Source organism: Ictalurus furcatus, chromosome 26 (genome assembly GCF_023375685.1).
Source record: "Ictalurus furcatus strain D&B chromosome 26, Billie_1.0, whole genome shotgun sequence".
In the NCBI taxonomy this organism is placed as follows: Eukaryota; Metazoa; Chordata; class Actinopteri; order Siluriformes; family Ictaluridae; genus Ictalurus; species Ictalurus furcatus.
In genome coordinates, this window is record NC_071280.1 from 302,501 (window position 1) to 315,518 (window position 13,018).

General features: G+C 42.2%; 2 protein-coding genes across 2 annotated transcripts; both read left to right on the forward strand.

The window, feature by feature from the left end:
* The first annotated feature begins 2,766 nt into the window (after positions 1 to 2,766).
* On the forward strand, positions 2,767 to 8,716 carry LOC128602176 (UDP-glucuronosyltransferase 2C1-like). Its single transcript, XM_053615789.1, has 2 exons — positions 2,767 to 2,795; positions 6,972 to 8,716. Exon 2 carries the CDS (start codon positions 6,980 to 6,982, stop codon positions 8,558 to 8,560), a length of 1,581 nt encoding a protein of 526 aa, XP_053471764.1. The 5' UTR covers positions 2,767 to 2,795; positions 6,972 to 6,979; the 3' UTR covers positions 8,561 to 8,716.
* A 1,887-nt stretch (positions 8,717 to 10,603) lies between these two features.
* On the forward strand, positions 10,604 to 12,467 carry LOC128602177 (UDP-glucuronosyltransferase 2C1-like). The gene has a single exon (XM_053615790.1). It carries the CDS (start codon positions 10,689 to 10,691, stop codon positions 12,267 to 12,269), a length of 1,581 nt encoding a protein of 526 aa, XP_053471765.1. The 5' UTR covers positions 10,604 to 10,688; the 3' UTR covers positions 12,270 to 12,467.
* The last annotated feature ends 551 nt before the right edge of the window (positions 12,468 to 13,018 follow it).

The following is a 13,018-nucleotide window of genomic DNA, read 5'->3' on the forward strand; positions in this document are numbered from 1 at the left end:
TGAATGACATTTTATTGCTGCAGCATTCTTATCGAGTATTGAATATCGAGTGGATATTATTTGTGACCTGGACGTTTAATATGTTATAATCAAACTGTCAGGAAAAAAAAAACAAACCACTGGAACCAAAATAGAAGGTCCTGTCTCAGCTTTAAAAGCCATTTTGTTAAGAGAGCAGAGGAAAAAAAACAGTCTAGTGCTTGTTCAGCATTTGGCAGAGACGTCTGGCACTAATCTCGACTCGAGATGTTATACGGCGCCATACGGCTTCTTTTTGGTTTTTTTCTAGAAAGATTTGAGCCGTATTTTTAGGAGGAACGAACGACAGGCGAAGCCGTTCCGATGATCATGATTTAAATGTTATGTCTTCAGATCACGTCTCGAAGACATTTCTGATGGTCGGTGGGTGGGTGAGGGAGGGAGGGAGGGAGGGAGGGAAGGAGGGAGGGAAGGAGGGAGGGAGGGAGGGGGGTCATTATTTAGTGATTAATCTGACCTGGATTCTGTAGATTTGTGTGTAAGACTTTTCCGACTTTGGAAGAATCATAACTCTCCTTCAATAACTGTGGATGTAATTTGAGAGATTTTACAGATACACTTGTGGTTCCTCTAGGATTAATGAGCAAGAGGAAAAAATGGTGTTTGTAATTTATTTGATGAAATTCTCTGTGCTTCGCTTAATTGACATGAAATCGTTAAATTCTCTTCGTGTTAATTATACCGAATGTCAAAGAGAGAATATGAGGGAGGAAGGGACAGGGTCAGAAGAAAGGGCATCAGTCACCAAAGTGTCAGTGTAGTTTTTAAAGGCGCATTAATAATGGATGGGATTTGAATAAAGAGCATGAATTAATCATGAAATCAAATAATGTATATTAATACGTTTTTACTCCTATTGTATTCTTATTGTAGTGCGGATAGAGAGGACGGGGCGTGTGCGTGAGGAGAAGAAAGCTCTCTCCGTTTTTCTTTTTTTGGACCAAATCAAACACCGAATTGAAGCTCAGCGGGAGAGAGGAAACGATAGAAGGCGTGTGACGGAGCGTAGCAGCCGATCCCTTACGGAAAAACGCATTCGGAAAATGTCACGTGATCCAGAGAATAGCATGTGATCATGTGTGAAAAATGTTTATTCACGGGTGAAAATCACATCTGGAAATGTCCTACGTTTGAAAATGAGTGAGGGTGAAAATAATCATCTAAATAATTACATATTGAAAAAAAAAAAAAAAAGAATCGTGTAAAATGAAAATAAAAAGCACATGGGAAAATGAATTGTGGAAAAAAAAAATCGGGTGAAAATAAACGAATCATTTAAAAAAGAATCGGGTGAAAATAAACGAATCATTAAAAAAAAAGAATCACGTGAAAATAAATGAAGTATTAAACAAAGAATCACGTGAAAATAAACGAATCATTTTAAAAAAGAATCACGTGAAAATAAACGAATCATTTTTAAAAAGAATCATGTGAAAATAAACGAATCATTAAAAAAAAGAATCACGTGAAAATAAACGAATCATCTAAAGAAAGAATCACGTGAAAATAAACGAATCATATAAAAAAGAATCACGTGAAAATAAATGAATCATTAAAAAAAGAATCACGTGAAAGTAAATGAATCATTAAAAAAAAGAATCATGTGAAAATGAATAATTTTCAAAAAGAACCACGTGAAAATAAGTGAATCATTTAAAAAAAAAGAATCACGTGAAAATGAATCATTTAAAAAAGAATCATGTGAAAATAAATGAATCATTAAACAAAGAATCATGTGAAAAAATAATTACGTGAAAAATGAATGAATCATGTATAAAAAAAATTGTGATTATTAATTATTATTAAACGTATAAAGTGTCTTAAAAACACACGTGAATTTTTACGTGAAGTTCATGTGACTTTTCTATAACTGATTGGATTTCACATCCTTTTTAGAGCTTGCCATTCATACGTGGAATACCGAGCTGGATTTGTGCGTTCTTTCGAAGTCGTGGTCGTAGCTGTTACCAAGACAACAGATCTGTAAGATCAGATCTTCTAGAGGGCAGGCTTATTCAGAGTAAACAAGAGTCAAATCACGCATTGTAGATCAGCTGAATGCATCTTCATCTGCTTTGTGCTCGGTGTTCCCGGGATAGACTCTGGATTATGCTTTCAGTTGTCCCTCTGGAGAAATGCTTAAAGGTTATAACCTACAACAGAGTGTTTATCTGAAAGGGTTCCACGTACAGCTAAGAACCAGTCAAAGAAAATGAACAACAGTAGCAGAGCATCGAGGAGAAGTAATCAGAACAGCAGGTCGTTCCTCTGGGAAAACACCTACAGGTTCTAATTAGACTTTTGACTCTAAAAAGGATTTGAAGCTGAGAAAAAAAGGCAAAGGCCCTAAATTTGCAATACTGTTTTTTTTGTTTGTTTGTTTGTTTGTTTGTTTTAAACTGTAGAACTTGTTTTTCTGAATCTGAAGGAACTGTGATGGAGGTCATAACGGCTGTCCGATATTTTCCTATTGTATAATGAACTGATAGCAGTGGGAGTGTCTGGCTAATGTTTTCCCTCACACTGGGCTACTTATTAACTTAAAAAGAAAAGATAAAAATTCATGTAAACGACATATGTGGAGGAAATATCTATACAAAGTTCAGACTTCTACCAGGTCAAACCCCCCCCCCCATCCCCCCCCATGCTATGGTCAGAGTAATTGATTAATCGAGCTCCCTGAAGTAAAGTAAATGCTCTTTGCTCTCTCACACACACTGGAATGAACTTGCTCGGCGTGTGAGATCACGTCTACGGTACGTCTGCCTTGTGATTTGATTAGATTGTGGAATAATGCTTTAAGGAAACTGTGACTTTGTAAGAGAATTGATTTGTGGGACGTTCTTGTAATAACTTCATACACTATAAATTTGTGTTTATGCATTTTGCATTTTATTTTTAAATAAAAATACAAAGTGCCTGAGGGAATGATCATTCCCAGTGATTATTATCAGATTTATTTAAAAAAAAAAAAAACCTTTCATTTTGTTTTGTACTAAATGAGATTAACAATCGTTCTTAACTTGCAATGAGGTGACGTTTAAATTTATTTATCTTATTTGTAGTTTTGTTTAGTGAATTCATCCCATATCTTACATCTTTAAAGTTCATATTTTCACATTATATATATTACACAGTGCCTTAATACACCCCCCTTAATACCCCCCCCCCCCCCGGGGCACTGGAATGTGTTACTTTGAGATGTCGGTCATGTTCGTCTGGGCGTGGCTCAAATCTATGTGTTCAAAGCCTACATCAAAATCCAACAGAAGAGGGCTCATATATATATATATATATATATATATATATATATATACATGAGATTGAGTTCTGGGCTTTGACTGGACTGTTCCAACACATTCAGGTTCTGAACCACTGCAGTCTATCTTTGGCAGAATGTTTAATTTTAGCACAGATTTCCTGGTCGTCAACAGGGCTCAAAGTCTAGTACCACCTTCCCACTCCCCCGACTCTGTGACTACTCACTGTGACCACGTGCGTATTGTGAATGTTTCTGCGAGGTTCTGCTATTTTCAAGCATATCTGATTTTCTGGCCAATGAATTAAGCAGTGTGAGCACCTCTGAGACTCGTTGGAAATGCACTGATAAGAAATAGCCAAAAGAGAGTCTGAGAGAATATCCGAATGATCTGCTGTCATGGGCAGGAGAGCCCTGATTCCAGTTACGCAACTAACTACTTGTGTGGGAGTGCAAGTGCCAAACGTTAGCACAATTATTTGGAATGTTATACCTCAATGGATGTTAGGAACAGCACAGATATCATAATTCCTGGTGATGCACAATATAAAAATACTTGCTTTTTTGCACTATACCTCCAGCCAGTTCTCTTTGCAGAACAGACAGGCCTTGCTGCCTGGGTCTATCCAAGTAATATTTTCTCTTCATATTCTTTTAGTTCTCTTTTTGTCTTGTTTCCTTAGAAAATAGTCACAAAATCACATGATAGATAACTCATTTCTTTTCTTGAGAAAGTGGAATTTGGGGCTCAGGCCTGCTCCAGCAGAGATCTCTCCAGGTGAAAGATGATACAGTGTGGGCCTTGTCTTCAAGTGATCATGTGTGTTGTCACAGAGTGATGTGATTGGTCTAATGCAATGATGCTGACAATCCTTTGTGGTGAACATGGAAGCAACCTGATGCAAGTCTTCCCTTGCCTCGACTTCCTCGAAAAAGGGCTTGGTGGGGTCAGTGTGTCTGAGGATGGGAGCCATGGTGAAGGCTTTCTTGAGCTTTTTTAATGCCTCCTGGGCGGCTGGGGCCACGTAAGAGGGAGGTGCGCTATGGTGCTAAACCCTCAAATGAAACGTGGGTAAAAATTTGCAAAGCCGAGGAACCATCGCAACTCCTTGACGGTTCGCGGCGTGGGCCACTCTACCACCGCCTGAACTTTAAGTAGGTCCATGGTGACCCCCTTCGGGCTGATAACATACCCCAAGAAGGAGATCGTGTGTCGATGGAACTCACACTTTTCGGTCTTTGCATAATGCTGATGTTGCAGGAGGCGGTACAACCCCTGCCGGACATTGGCCGATATCCTCCTCTAGGGACGCAGAGTAAACAAGGATGTCATCGATGTATGTAATGACGCTCCTCCCCAGCATGTCTCTCAGGACGTCATTAATAAGACATTGGAACACTGAGGGGGCGTTAACGAGTCCATACGACATGACCAGGTACTCGTAGTGCCCCGAGGTGGTGCTGAATGCCGTCTTCCACTCGTCCCCCTCCCATATGCGGACCAGGTTGCATGTGCTACATAGGTCCAGCTTGGTAAATATGGTCGCAGACCTTAGCTGTTCGAGGGCTGCAGGTACTAGTGGCAGGGGATAACGGTATTTAAAAGATACTTGATTTAGGCCCCAGTTGTCTATAGATGGTCTGAGGGCCCCCTCCCTTCTTCTCCACAAAGAAGAAACTGGCGGGGGCCTCCTGAATATACTCCTCCATAGCCCGATGTTCGGCTTGGGAGAGAGGGTACACACGACCTCACGGTGGACTGGCTCCCGGAAGGAGCTCGATTGCGCAATCGTAGGTGCGGTGTGGTGGTAATCCGCTCACTCTCTCCTTGCTGAATACTTCCCTGAGGTCATGATATTCGGAGGAACTGTGACTGGGACGGGTGTAGTGGGGCTCTCTGGTCAATGAAGTTGCCGGCAGCTCCTGAGTCGATCAGCGCTGTGAGCACAGTAGACACCCCTGAGTGTTCAACCCTGACAGGTACCACGAATACATGAGTTGTGCGTGTGTGGATGGAACTCACCATTTGGTGTGGGGGTCGGCTGTCCCCGCTCTCCCCGGAGGGTCACGGATTTCTGAGCAGGCATTGGCGGACAAGGTGGCTGGCCTGTCCACAGTAAAAGCAGCTGAATTCTCGGCAACTACTCTCTCTCTCCTCCTCATGAAGCCGCGCCTGACCAAGCTGCATGGGCTCTGCTGCGGCTCCTGCCTTGGGGAGCCTGGGCTCCCACTGCACGGAGCGGTTGGTCTGGCGTAATAGGTCCAGCCGAATTGTGAGGTCAACAAGCGCATCAAGGGAGAGTTGTTCATCCCGACAGGCCAACTCCTTCACCAGCTCGGGATTCTGCCCCTGACGGAACACTGGCTTGAGGGCCGGTTCGTTCCACCCACTCTGCGCCGCGATGGTACAAAACTCCAGGGCATACTCCACAGCATCACGAGTGCCCTGCATGATTTTCATGAGCTCCTGGCCTGTCTCCCATCCGTCAGGCGAATGTTCAAAGGCATGCCGGAAACGGGTAATGAAATCCTCTAGCGATGGGATGGTGCCGCCCTCTCGCTCCCACACTGCGGTAGCCCATAAAAAGGCACATCTGGTTAAGAGCTCCAGGAAGTGCATGATCTTACGGGTCATTTCTGGGTAGCTGGCGAAGAACAGAGAACATTGTAACAGGAACCCCTAACATCGTTCCAGCTCTCCAGCATATCTCTCCAGCATCGGCAGTGGCGGAAAGTACGCAGGCGGCGGTGGTGGAATGTGCGCAGTTGGCGACGTGGCGGGGAGCATGGATTGAGACAGGAGTGCCACTCGCATCCATTAAGCGAGATATCTGATCTTGTTGAACATTTATATCTTTATTCTGTTCGTCAATAAATTGACACCATTCTGGGGCGCCCGCTGCTTCCATAGTTATGCGAAGTAATCTGTTACGGTACCTGAGACGGTAGCAAGCGCAGGCGATGCAGATTTCGGAAGGTGAGGATCAGGCAGAAGGCGTAATTGTAAAGCAGGCAGTAGGCAGGCGATCAGGCAAACGGACAATACAAGGCTCGGGCAGAGAATCGTGGTCAAGAAACAAAGCACAGAATCCGTGAACCAGGGTAATCCTTAATCGAACGCAGAGGCTTGGTCAAAGACAGAAACAAGGCTGCCGAGTGTTTGCTTCGCAAGCTAGTACTGCACGCACTTTCGCTTAAATCCTATGTGTGTGAGTGTGTGTCTGATTGGGTGTAGGTGTCCATGATCAGAACTCAGGCGAAGGTGCGGATATGGGATATGGGAAGTGTAGTCCTCGTCGGCCATGTTTGTAGTTTGCGCTGCACTCTGGGAACTGTAGTCACGGGTTCGCAGCAACGTGACATACAGGTGTGAAGTCTGACCAGGTTCCCAGTCTCTACTGATGAAAAACATCCCCACTATGTGAAACTACCTAATGTGTTGTTCCCAGGGTTATGAGCAGTGTTGGGTTTCTACCAAATGTAGTGCTTTGTGCCAAGGCCACACTTTGTCACTTTTTCTCAAATGAGATTTCATATGTGTTTTTTTTTTTCCAATAATAGCGTTCGTAATCACTTGTGCATGGGATAAAAAATGTCCATAGAATCTGTTTAAAATTAAAGAAACTTGTATTTTTCATTGTTCTTATCTCTAGCATTCTGTTCGTTACTGTAGGTGCTGCGATGAATGGATTAAAAATGCGAAACTCTGGCCTGGTCTTGCTCCCCCTGCTGGTAGCCTCAGTGTATACTGGGAACATTCTGCTCTTTCCTGTGGATGGCAGCCACTGGATCAACATGAAAATCATGATTGAGGCTCTTCATGCCAAAGGTCACAATATTACAGTCATACGAGCTTCGGACAGCTGGTACATTGAAGAAACGTCCCTGTTGTACACTTCCATCACTTTAAGAAGCTCAGCGATTTTTGAGCAAGAATTCATGCAGAATGTTATAAGCAGGTTCTTGGAAATTATGAGGGAGGGTTCCATGTGGGCTCGCCTGAAACTGGAGAAGGAGATGTGGGACATGTCCCTTGAAATGATTGTGAAAGAGAGAAGAATGGTGATCAGCATGATTGAAGACCAGGAACTAATGCAGTCCTTGAGAGATGCCAAATTTGATGTGTTTATTACTGACCCTGCTCTAATGAGTGGCCCCATATTAGGTCATTATCTCAACCTGCCACTTGTCTTTAATGTTCGGTGGACCATATATCATGAGGGCCATTTTGCAATCGCTCCCTCACCCCTTTCTTATGTACCATTGCCAATGTTAGAGCTGTCGGACCACATGAGCTTTTTTGAGAGAGTGGTAAATGTTGTCATATTCATTGTAACTGAATTACAGATTAAATATTTTATAGCTTCAAGCTACAATGAACTGTGTAATAAGATATTTGGTCCAGGGGTAGACTACTTTGAATTAGTCCAAGGAGCAGATCTGTGGCTCTTCAGAGTTGATTTTATCTTTGAATTTCCACGCCCTACTATGCCAAACGTTGTCTACGTTGGTGGTTTCCACTGCAAACCATCCAAACCTCTTCCACAGGATCTTGAGGACTTTGTGCAGAGCTCTGGTGATCATGGCGTCATTGTCATGTCGCTGGGAACTATGGTTGGTCAGCTTCCTCATGATGTAGCCAATTCAATAGCTGAGGCTTTTGCAGAACTTCCACAAAAAGTGATCTGGAGATATAAAGGAGACAGACCATCCACTGTGGGGAACAATACCTTAATAATGGACTGGATACCCCAAAATGATCTCCTTGGCCACCCTAAGACCAGGGCGTTTGTAGCTCATGGTGGAACCAATGGAATTCAGGAAGCCATCTATCATGGAGTTCCCATCATTGGTTTCGGACTCGTCTGGGATCAGCCTGACAATCTTTCAAAAATGAGGGTGAAGGGAGTCGCAAAAAATGTCAATTTCGCAACTGTGGACAAAGACTCCTTCCTTTTAACTTTGAACGAAGTGCTCCATGACCCTTCATACCGGGAAAACATGCAAAGACTCTCCAGACTCCACAGAGATGTGCCAATAAAACCATTAGACAATGCTGTCTTCTGGATCGAGTACTCGATGAGGCATGGTGGTGCGCCTCATCTACGAACACAGTCGTATAACATGCCCTGGTATTCTTACCACTCTGTAGATGTTCTACTGTTCCTGCTGTCTGTTCTTACATTTACTGCCTTCACTACATTTACAATCATTAGACATGTCTGCTATAGGCTGTGTATCAAGAAAAAAACAACTTCCTAAGAATACACATTGCTTAAAAATATCCGAGAACCTGCCTTAAGCATAAGACTAACAGGTAATGTTTAGAATAGAATAGAATTTTCAATATACACTATATGGCCGAAAGTTTGTGCACCCATCACCATCACGTCCAGGTGCACTTGTTGAACATCCCATTCCAGATTTATTTCCCCTTTTACAATTGTATACTTCCAACATTATGGTAATAGTTTGGGGAAGAACGACATACGGGTGTGATGGTCAGGGGTGCATATACTTTTGGCTTTATGGTGTACATGTTCTTTGTAAATGTACAATTGACAATTTAAACAGTTATGTAAACTATTCCCCTGAGAATAAATAAACATCTTGAAACTGGGATTTTCGCTGAGGGCCGTATTCAGACATGGCAATTTAAGTCCAAAAGGTACATCAGTATTTACGTGGGAGCAGTACCTCATCTTCAGATTTGGGTTCTGCATGTACTTAAGTGAATTTTCTGAGCTCCACATTCAGATGATTAACATCACCTGTGTGTAGTTTACGCCTCTGAAGTTGCCAGAGCTTTCTTGAGTATAAGACGTGGTTTTTAGACAGTGTCTAGACCACTTCCTGTAAACACAAGTTGGGTGGGGTTCTCATGTGCAGGATGGAGTTTGACCAAAGCGGAGGCATGTCTTAGTTAAACACACTCCTGATCTTTGATTTAAGAACACTTTTCGTGAACGTAAGGGTATAATATAGTAGTAAAAGAGTAATTCATTCATCTGTGTCCTGGATGTGCATGCTCTTTGCTTTTTCACACACACTTGAATGAACTTGTTTGGCTTAAGTGCTCATGTCTATGGTGTGTCTGAATTTTTCACTTCGTTTGACTATTGAATAGTAATTTCCAATAATCATTCGAAATGACCATTGGTGATTTCTATCACCAAACTTTTCATTTAGTTTGTGCATAATAAATCAGATCGATTCAAATGTTTACATTATGTTCTAGTATGTAGAATATATTTAGCCAAATCTCTATTTCCGGATGACCTGAATTCATGAAATTCTACATATTCATTCCTATCCCTACTTAGAAGCTTATTACAGAGGAATTTCACCAAATGTACCTTGTTGTTGGATTTACTGTATGTTGGATTATATATTAATATGTATTATGTAAAAGAGTATAGCATTTTTGTGATTTTTAGCAATAAAGAAATCATTTTCAAACAATTTTCCTGCAAATGTTTTTGAAAGCCTCTTCACAGTGAAATAAACATTTTACTTCTAAAATTATCAGAAGACTAGATTTTTGTTTTGTAATAAGTATACGAATTTGGGCGTATTTCATTAGATGAAGCATCGTTTACATAAAGGATTGTAAATTAAAAAAATAATAAAAAAGTTCAAATATAATAATACCTGAAAGATCATCAGTATAGGTTAAATGGGATGTCTATTGCTTTTAAATATTTACTCTGTCCACCTGTAGGGTTTCGCCTTAACGCGTCACAGCCCCTCGTTCTTTTTTAAAAAATTGCTCGAGCTCTGTCAGATTGGATGGGCAGCGTTGTTGTTGGTGTCTTGCACACAGATTCTCAAACAGCTTGAGGTCTGGTCTGGACCATCTCACCCACAACCCTGACCAGTTTTCCAGTACCTGCTGATAAGAAACATCCCCATAACATTAAACTACCACCACCATGCTTCACAGTTGGGATGGTGTTCTCAGGGTGATGAACAGTGTTGAGTTTCCACCAAATGTAGTGCTGTGTGCCAAGGCCAAAAATTTAGATCTCATTAGTTCAGAGAACCTTTTCCCACCACGTTTGTTCCATCATGCCTTTTTAGCAAACTCCAAAAGAGATGTCATATAGCTTTTTTCAATAATAGTTATCTTCTCATCACTTAAATTGTCCAGGCTGTGGTTGTGATGCGAACAGCCTCTGCCAGCTGAGCTGTGGATCTAGCTAGTTCCTTCAGAGTTACCCTTGGCCTCTTGGTTGCATCTTTGACTAATACACTCCTAATGCAAGGCACTGTATATATTATTTCTCTGAAGTAAAGTATGTGCGATGTAGTTTGTTGTTTAAAATTAAAGAGACTTGTATTTTTCATTGTTCTTATCTCTAGCATTCTGTTTGTTTCTGTAGGTGCTGCGATGAATGGACTAAAAATGCGAAACTCTGGCCTGGTCTTGCTCCCCCTGCTGGTAGCCTCAGTCTATACTGGGAACATTCTGCTCTTTCCTGTGGATGGCAGCCACTGGATCAACATGAAAATCATGATTGAGGCTCTTCATGCCAAAGGTCACAACATTACAGTCATGCGAGCTTCGGACAGCTGGTACATTGAAGAAACGTCCCCGTTGTACACTTCCATCACTTTAGGAAGCTCAGCGCTTTTTGATCAAGAATTCATGCAGAATGTTATAAGTAGACTCTTGGAAATTATGAGGGAGGGTTCCATGTGGGCTCGCCTGAAACTGGAGAAGGAGATGTGGGACATGTCCCTTGAAATGATTGTGAAAGAGAGAAGAATGGTGATCAGCATGATTGAAGACCAGGAACTAATGCAGTCCTTGAGAGATGCCAAATTTGATGTGTTTATTACTGACCCTGTGATAATGAGTGGCCCCATATTAGGTCATTATCTCAACCTGCCACTTGTCTTTAATGTTCGGTGGACAATAAAGGGTGAGGGCCATTTTGCAATCGCTCCCTCACCCCTTTCTTATGTACCATTGCCAATGTTAGAGCTGTCGGACCACATGAGCTTTTTTGAGAGAGTGGTAAATGTTGTCATGTACATTGTCACTGAATTACAGATTAAATATTTTATAGCTTCAAGCTACAATGAACTGTGTAATAAGATATTTGGTCCAGGGGTAGACTACTTTGAATTAGTCCAAGGAGCAGATCTGTGGCTCTTCAGAGTTGATTTTATCTTTGAATTTCCACGCCCTACTATGCCAAACGTTGTCTACGTTGGTGGTTTCCACTGCAAACCATCCAAACCTCTTCCACAGGATCTTGAGGACTTTGTGCAGAGCTCTGGTGATCATGGCGTCATTGTCATGTCGCTGGGAACTATGGTTGGTCAGCTTCCTCATGATGTAGCCAATTCAATAGCTGAGGCTTTTTCAGAACTTCCACAAAAAGTGATCTGGAGATATAAAGGAGACAGACCATCCACTGTGGGGAACAATACCTTAATAATGGACTGGATACCCCAAAATGATCTCCTTGGCCACCCTAAGACCAGGGCGTTTGTAGCTCATGGTGGAACCAATGGAATTCAGGAAGCCATCTATCATGGAGTTCCCATCATTGGTTTCGGACTCATCTGGGATCAGCCTGACAATCTTTCAAAAATGAGGGTGAAGGGAGTCGCAAAAAATGTCAATTTCGCAACTGTGGACAAAGACTCCTTCCTTTTAACTTTGAACGAAGTGCTCCATGACCCTTCATACCGGGAAAACATGCAAAGACTCTCCAGACTCCACAGAGATGTGCCAATAAAACCATTAGACAATGCTGTCTTCTGGATCGAGTACTCGATGAGGCATGGTGGTGCGCCTCATCTACGAACACAGTCGTATAACATGCCCTGGTATTCTTACCACTCTGTAGATGTTCTACTGTTCCTGCTGTCTGTTCTTACATTTACTGCCTTCACTACATTTACAATCATTAGACATGTCTGCTATAGGCTGTGTATCAAGAAAAAAACAACTTCCTAAGAATACACATCGGTATATAAAATCACACACAGTACGCTGTCATGAGCTCAGAGCTCGAGCGCTGTTAAACCGGATCAAGTGGATCGTATTGTTAAATTAAACCAGCGATAATTGTCATATATTGTCATTGTCATTGTTTATTTGCCTTCCTAATACTCTGCCCAGTTAAATAAAACAACGTTTGTTTATTTTCTCTCATTTTACAGACACGAGGTGGTTTTTGAAAGACAGAAGCAGGTTATAGTGTGTGAAGGAAATGCAGACCGGCAGCTCTGCAATCGGTTTCCAAAGCCCAAATCAGATTAGCTGCGCTCTTAGGGACGATACACACGCTGAACAGCCGCAGTTGATATTCGCCACGCCTTTCTCCCTTGGTTCCCCGTGAGTCATTTTCTCAACCGTCTTTCCCCAGGCTGACTCGTTCACACGGTTCAGTACGTTCCCCACCGCTGCTGCCCGAGCAACAATCCTGCGCATGAATATACCCTACCTTGCTGACGTGCAAATTTATACGTACAACTATACGACCCTCGAATCGTCTAAATTCTCGCCCAGTTCCTGTGGATTTTACAATCAGATCACGTTCAAATCAACCCTTATGGATCGTTTATTTCTATTACGTGCCAGTGAACGTTTTGTGAAATTCACATTTCGTATTGACTCGAAAGAAAACGATTCCGAGGCAAATCTATAAACGAGGGCAAAAAGTAACGGCGCCCTATAAAAGAAGAAGGCGTTTAGGTGCACGC

Coding starts and splice junctions, on each gene's coding strand:
- LOC128602177 (XM_053615790.1), top strand. CDS start 10,689: ATGAATGGACTAAAAATGCGAAACTCTGGCCTGGTCTTGCTCCCCCTG.
- LOC128602176 (XM_053615789.1), top strand. CDS start 6,980: ATGAATGGATTAAAAATGCGAAACTCTGGCCTGGTCTTGCTCCCCCTG.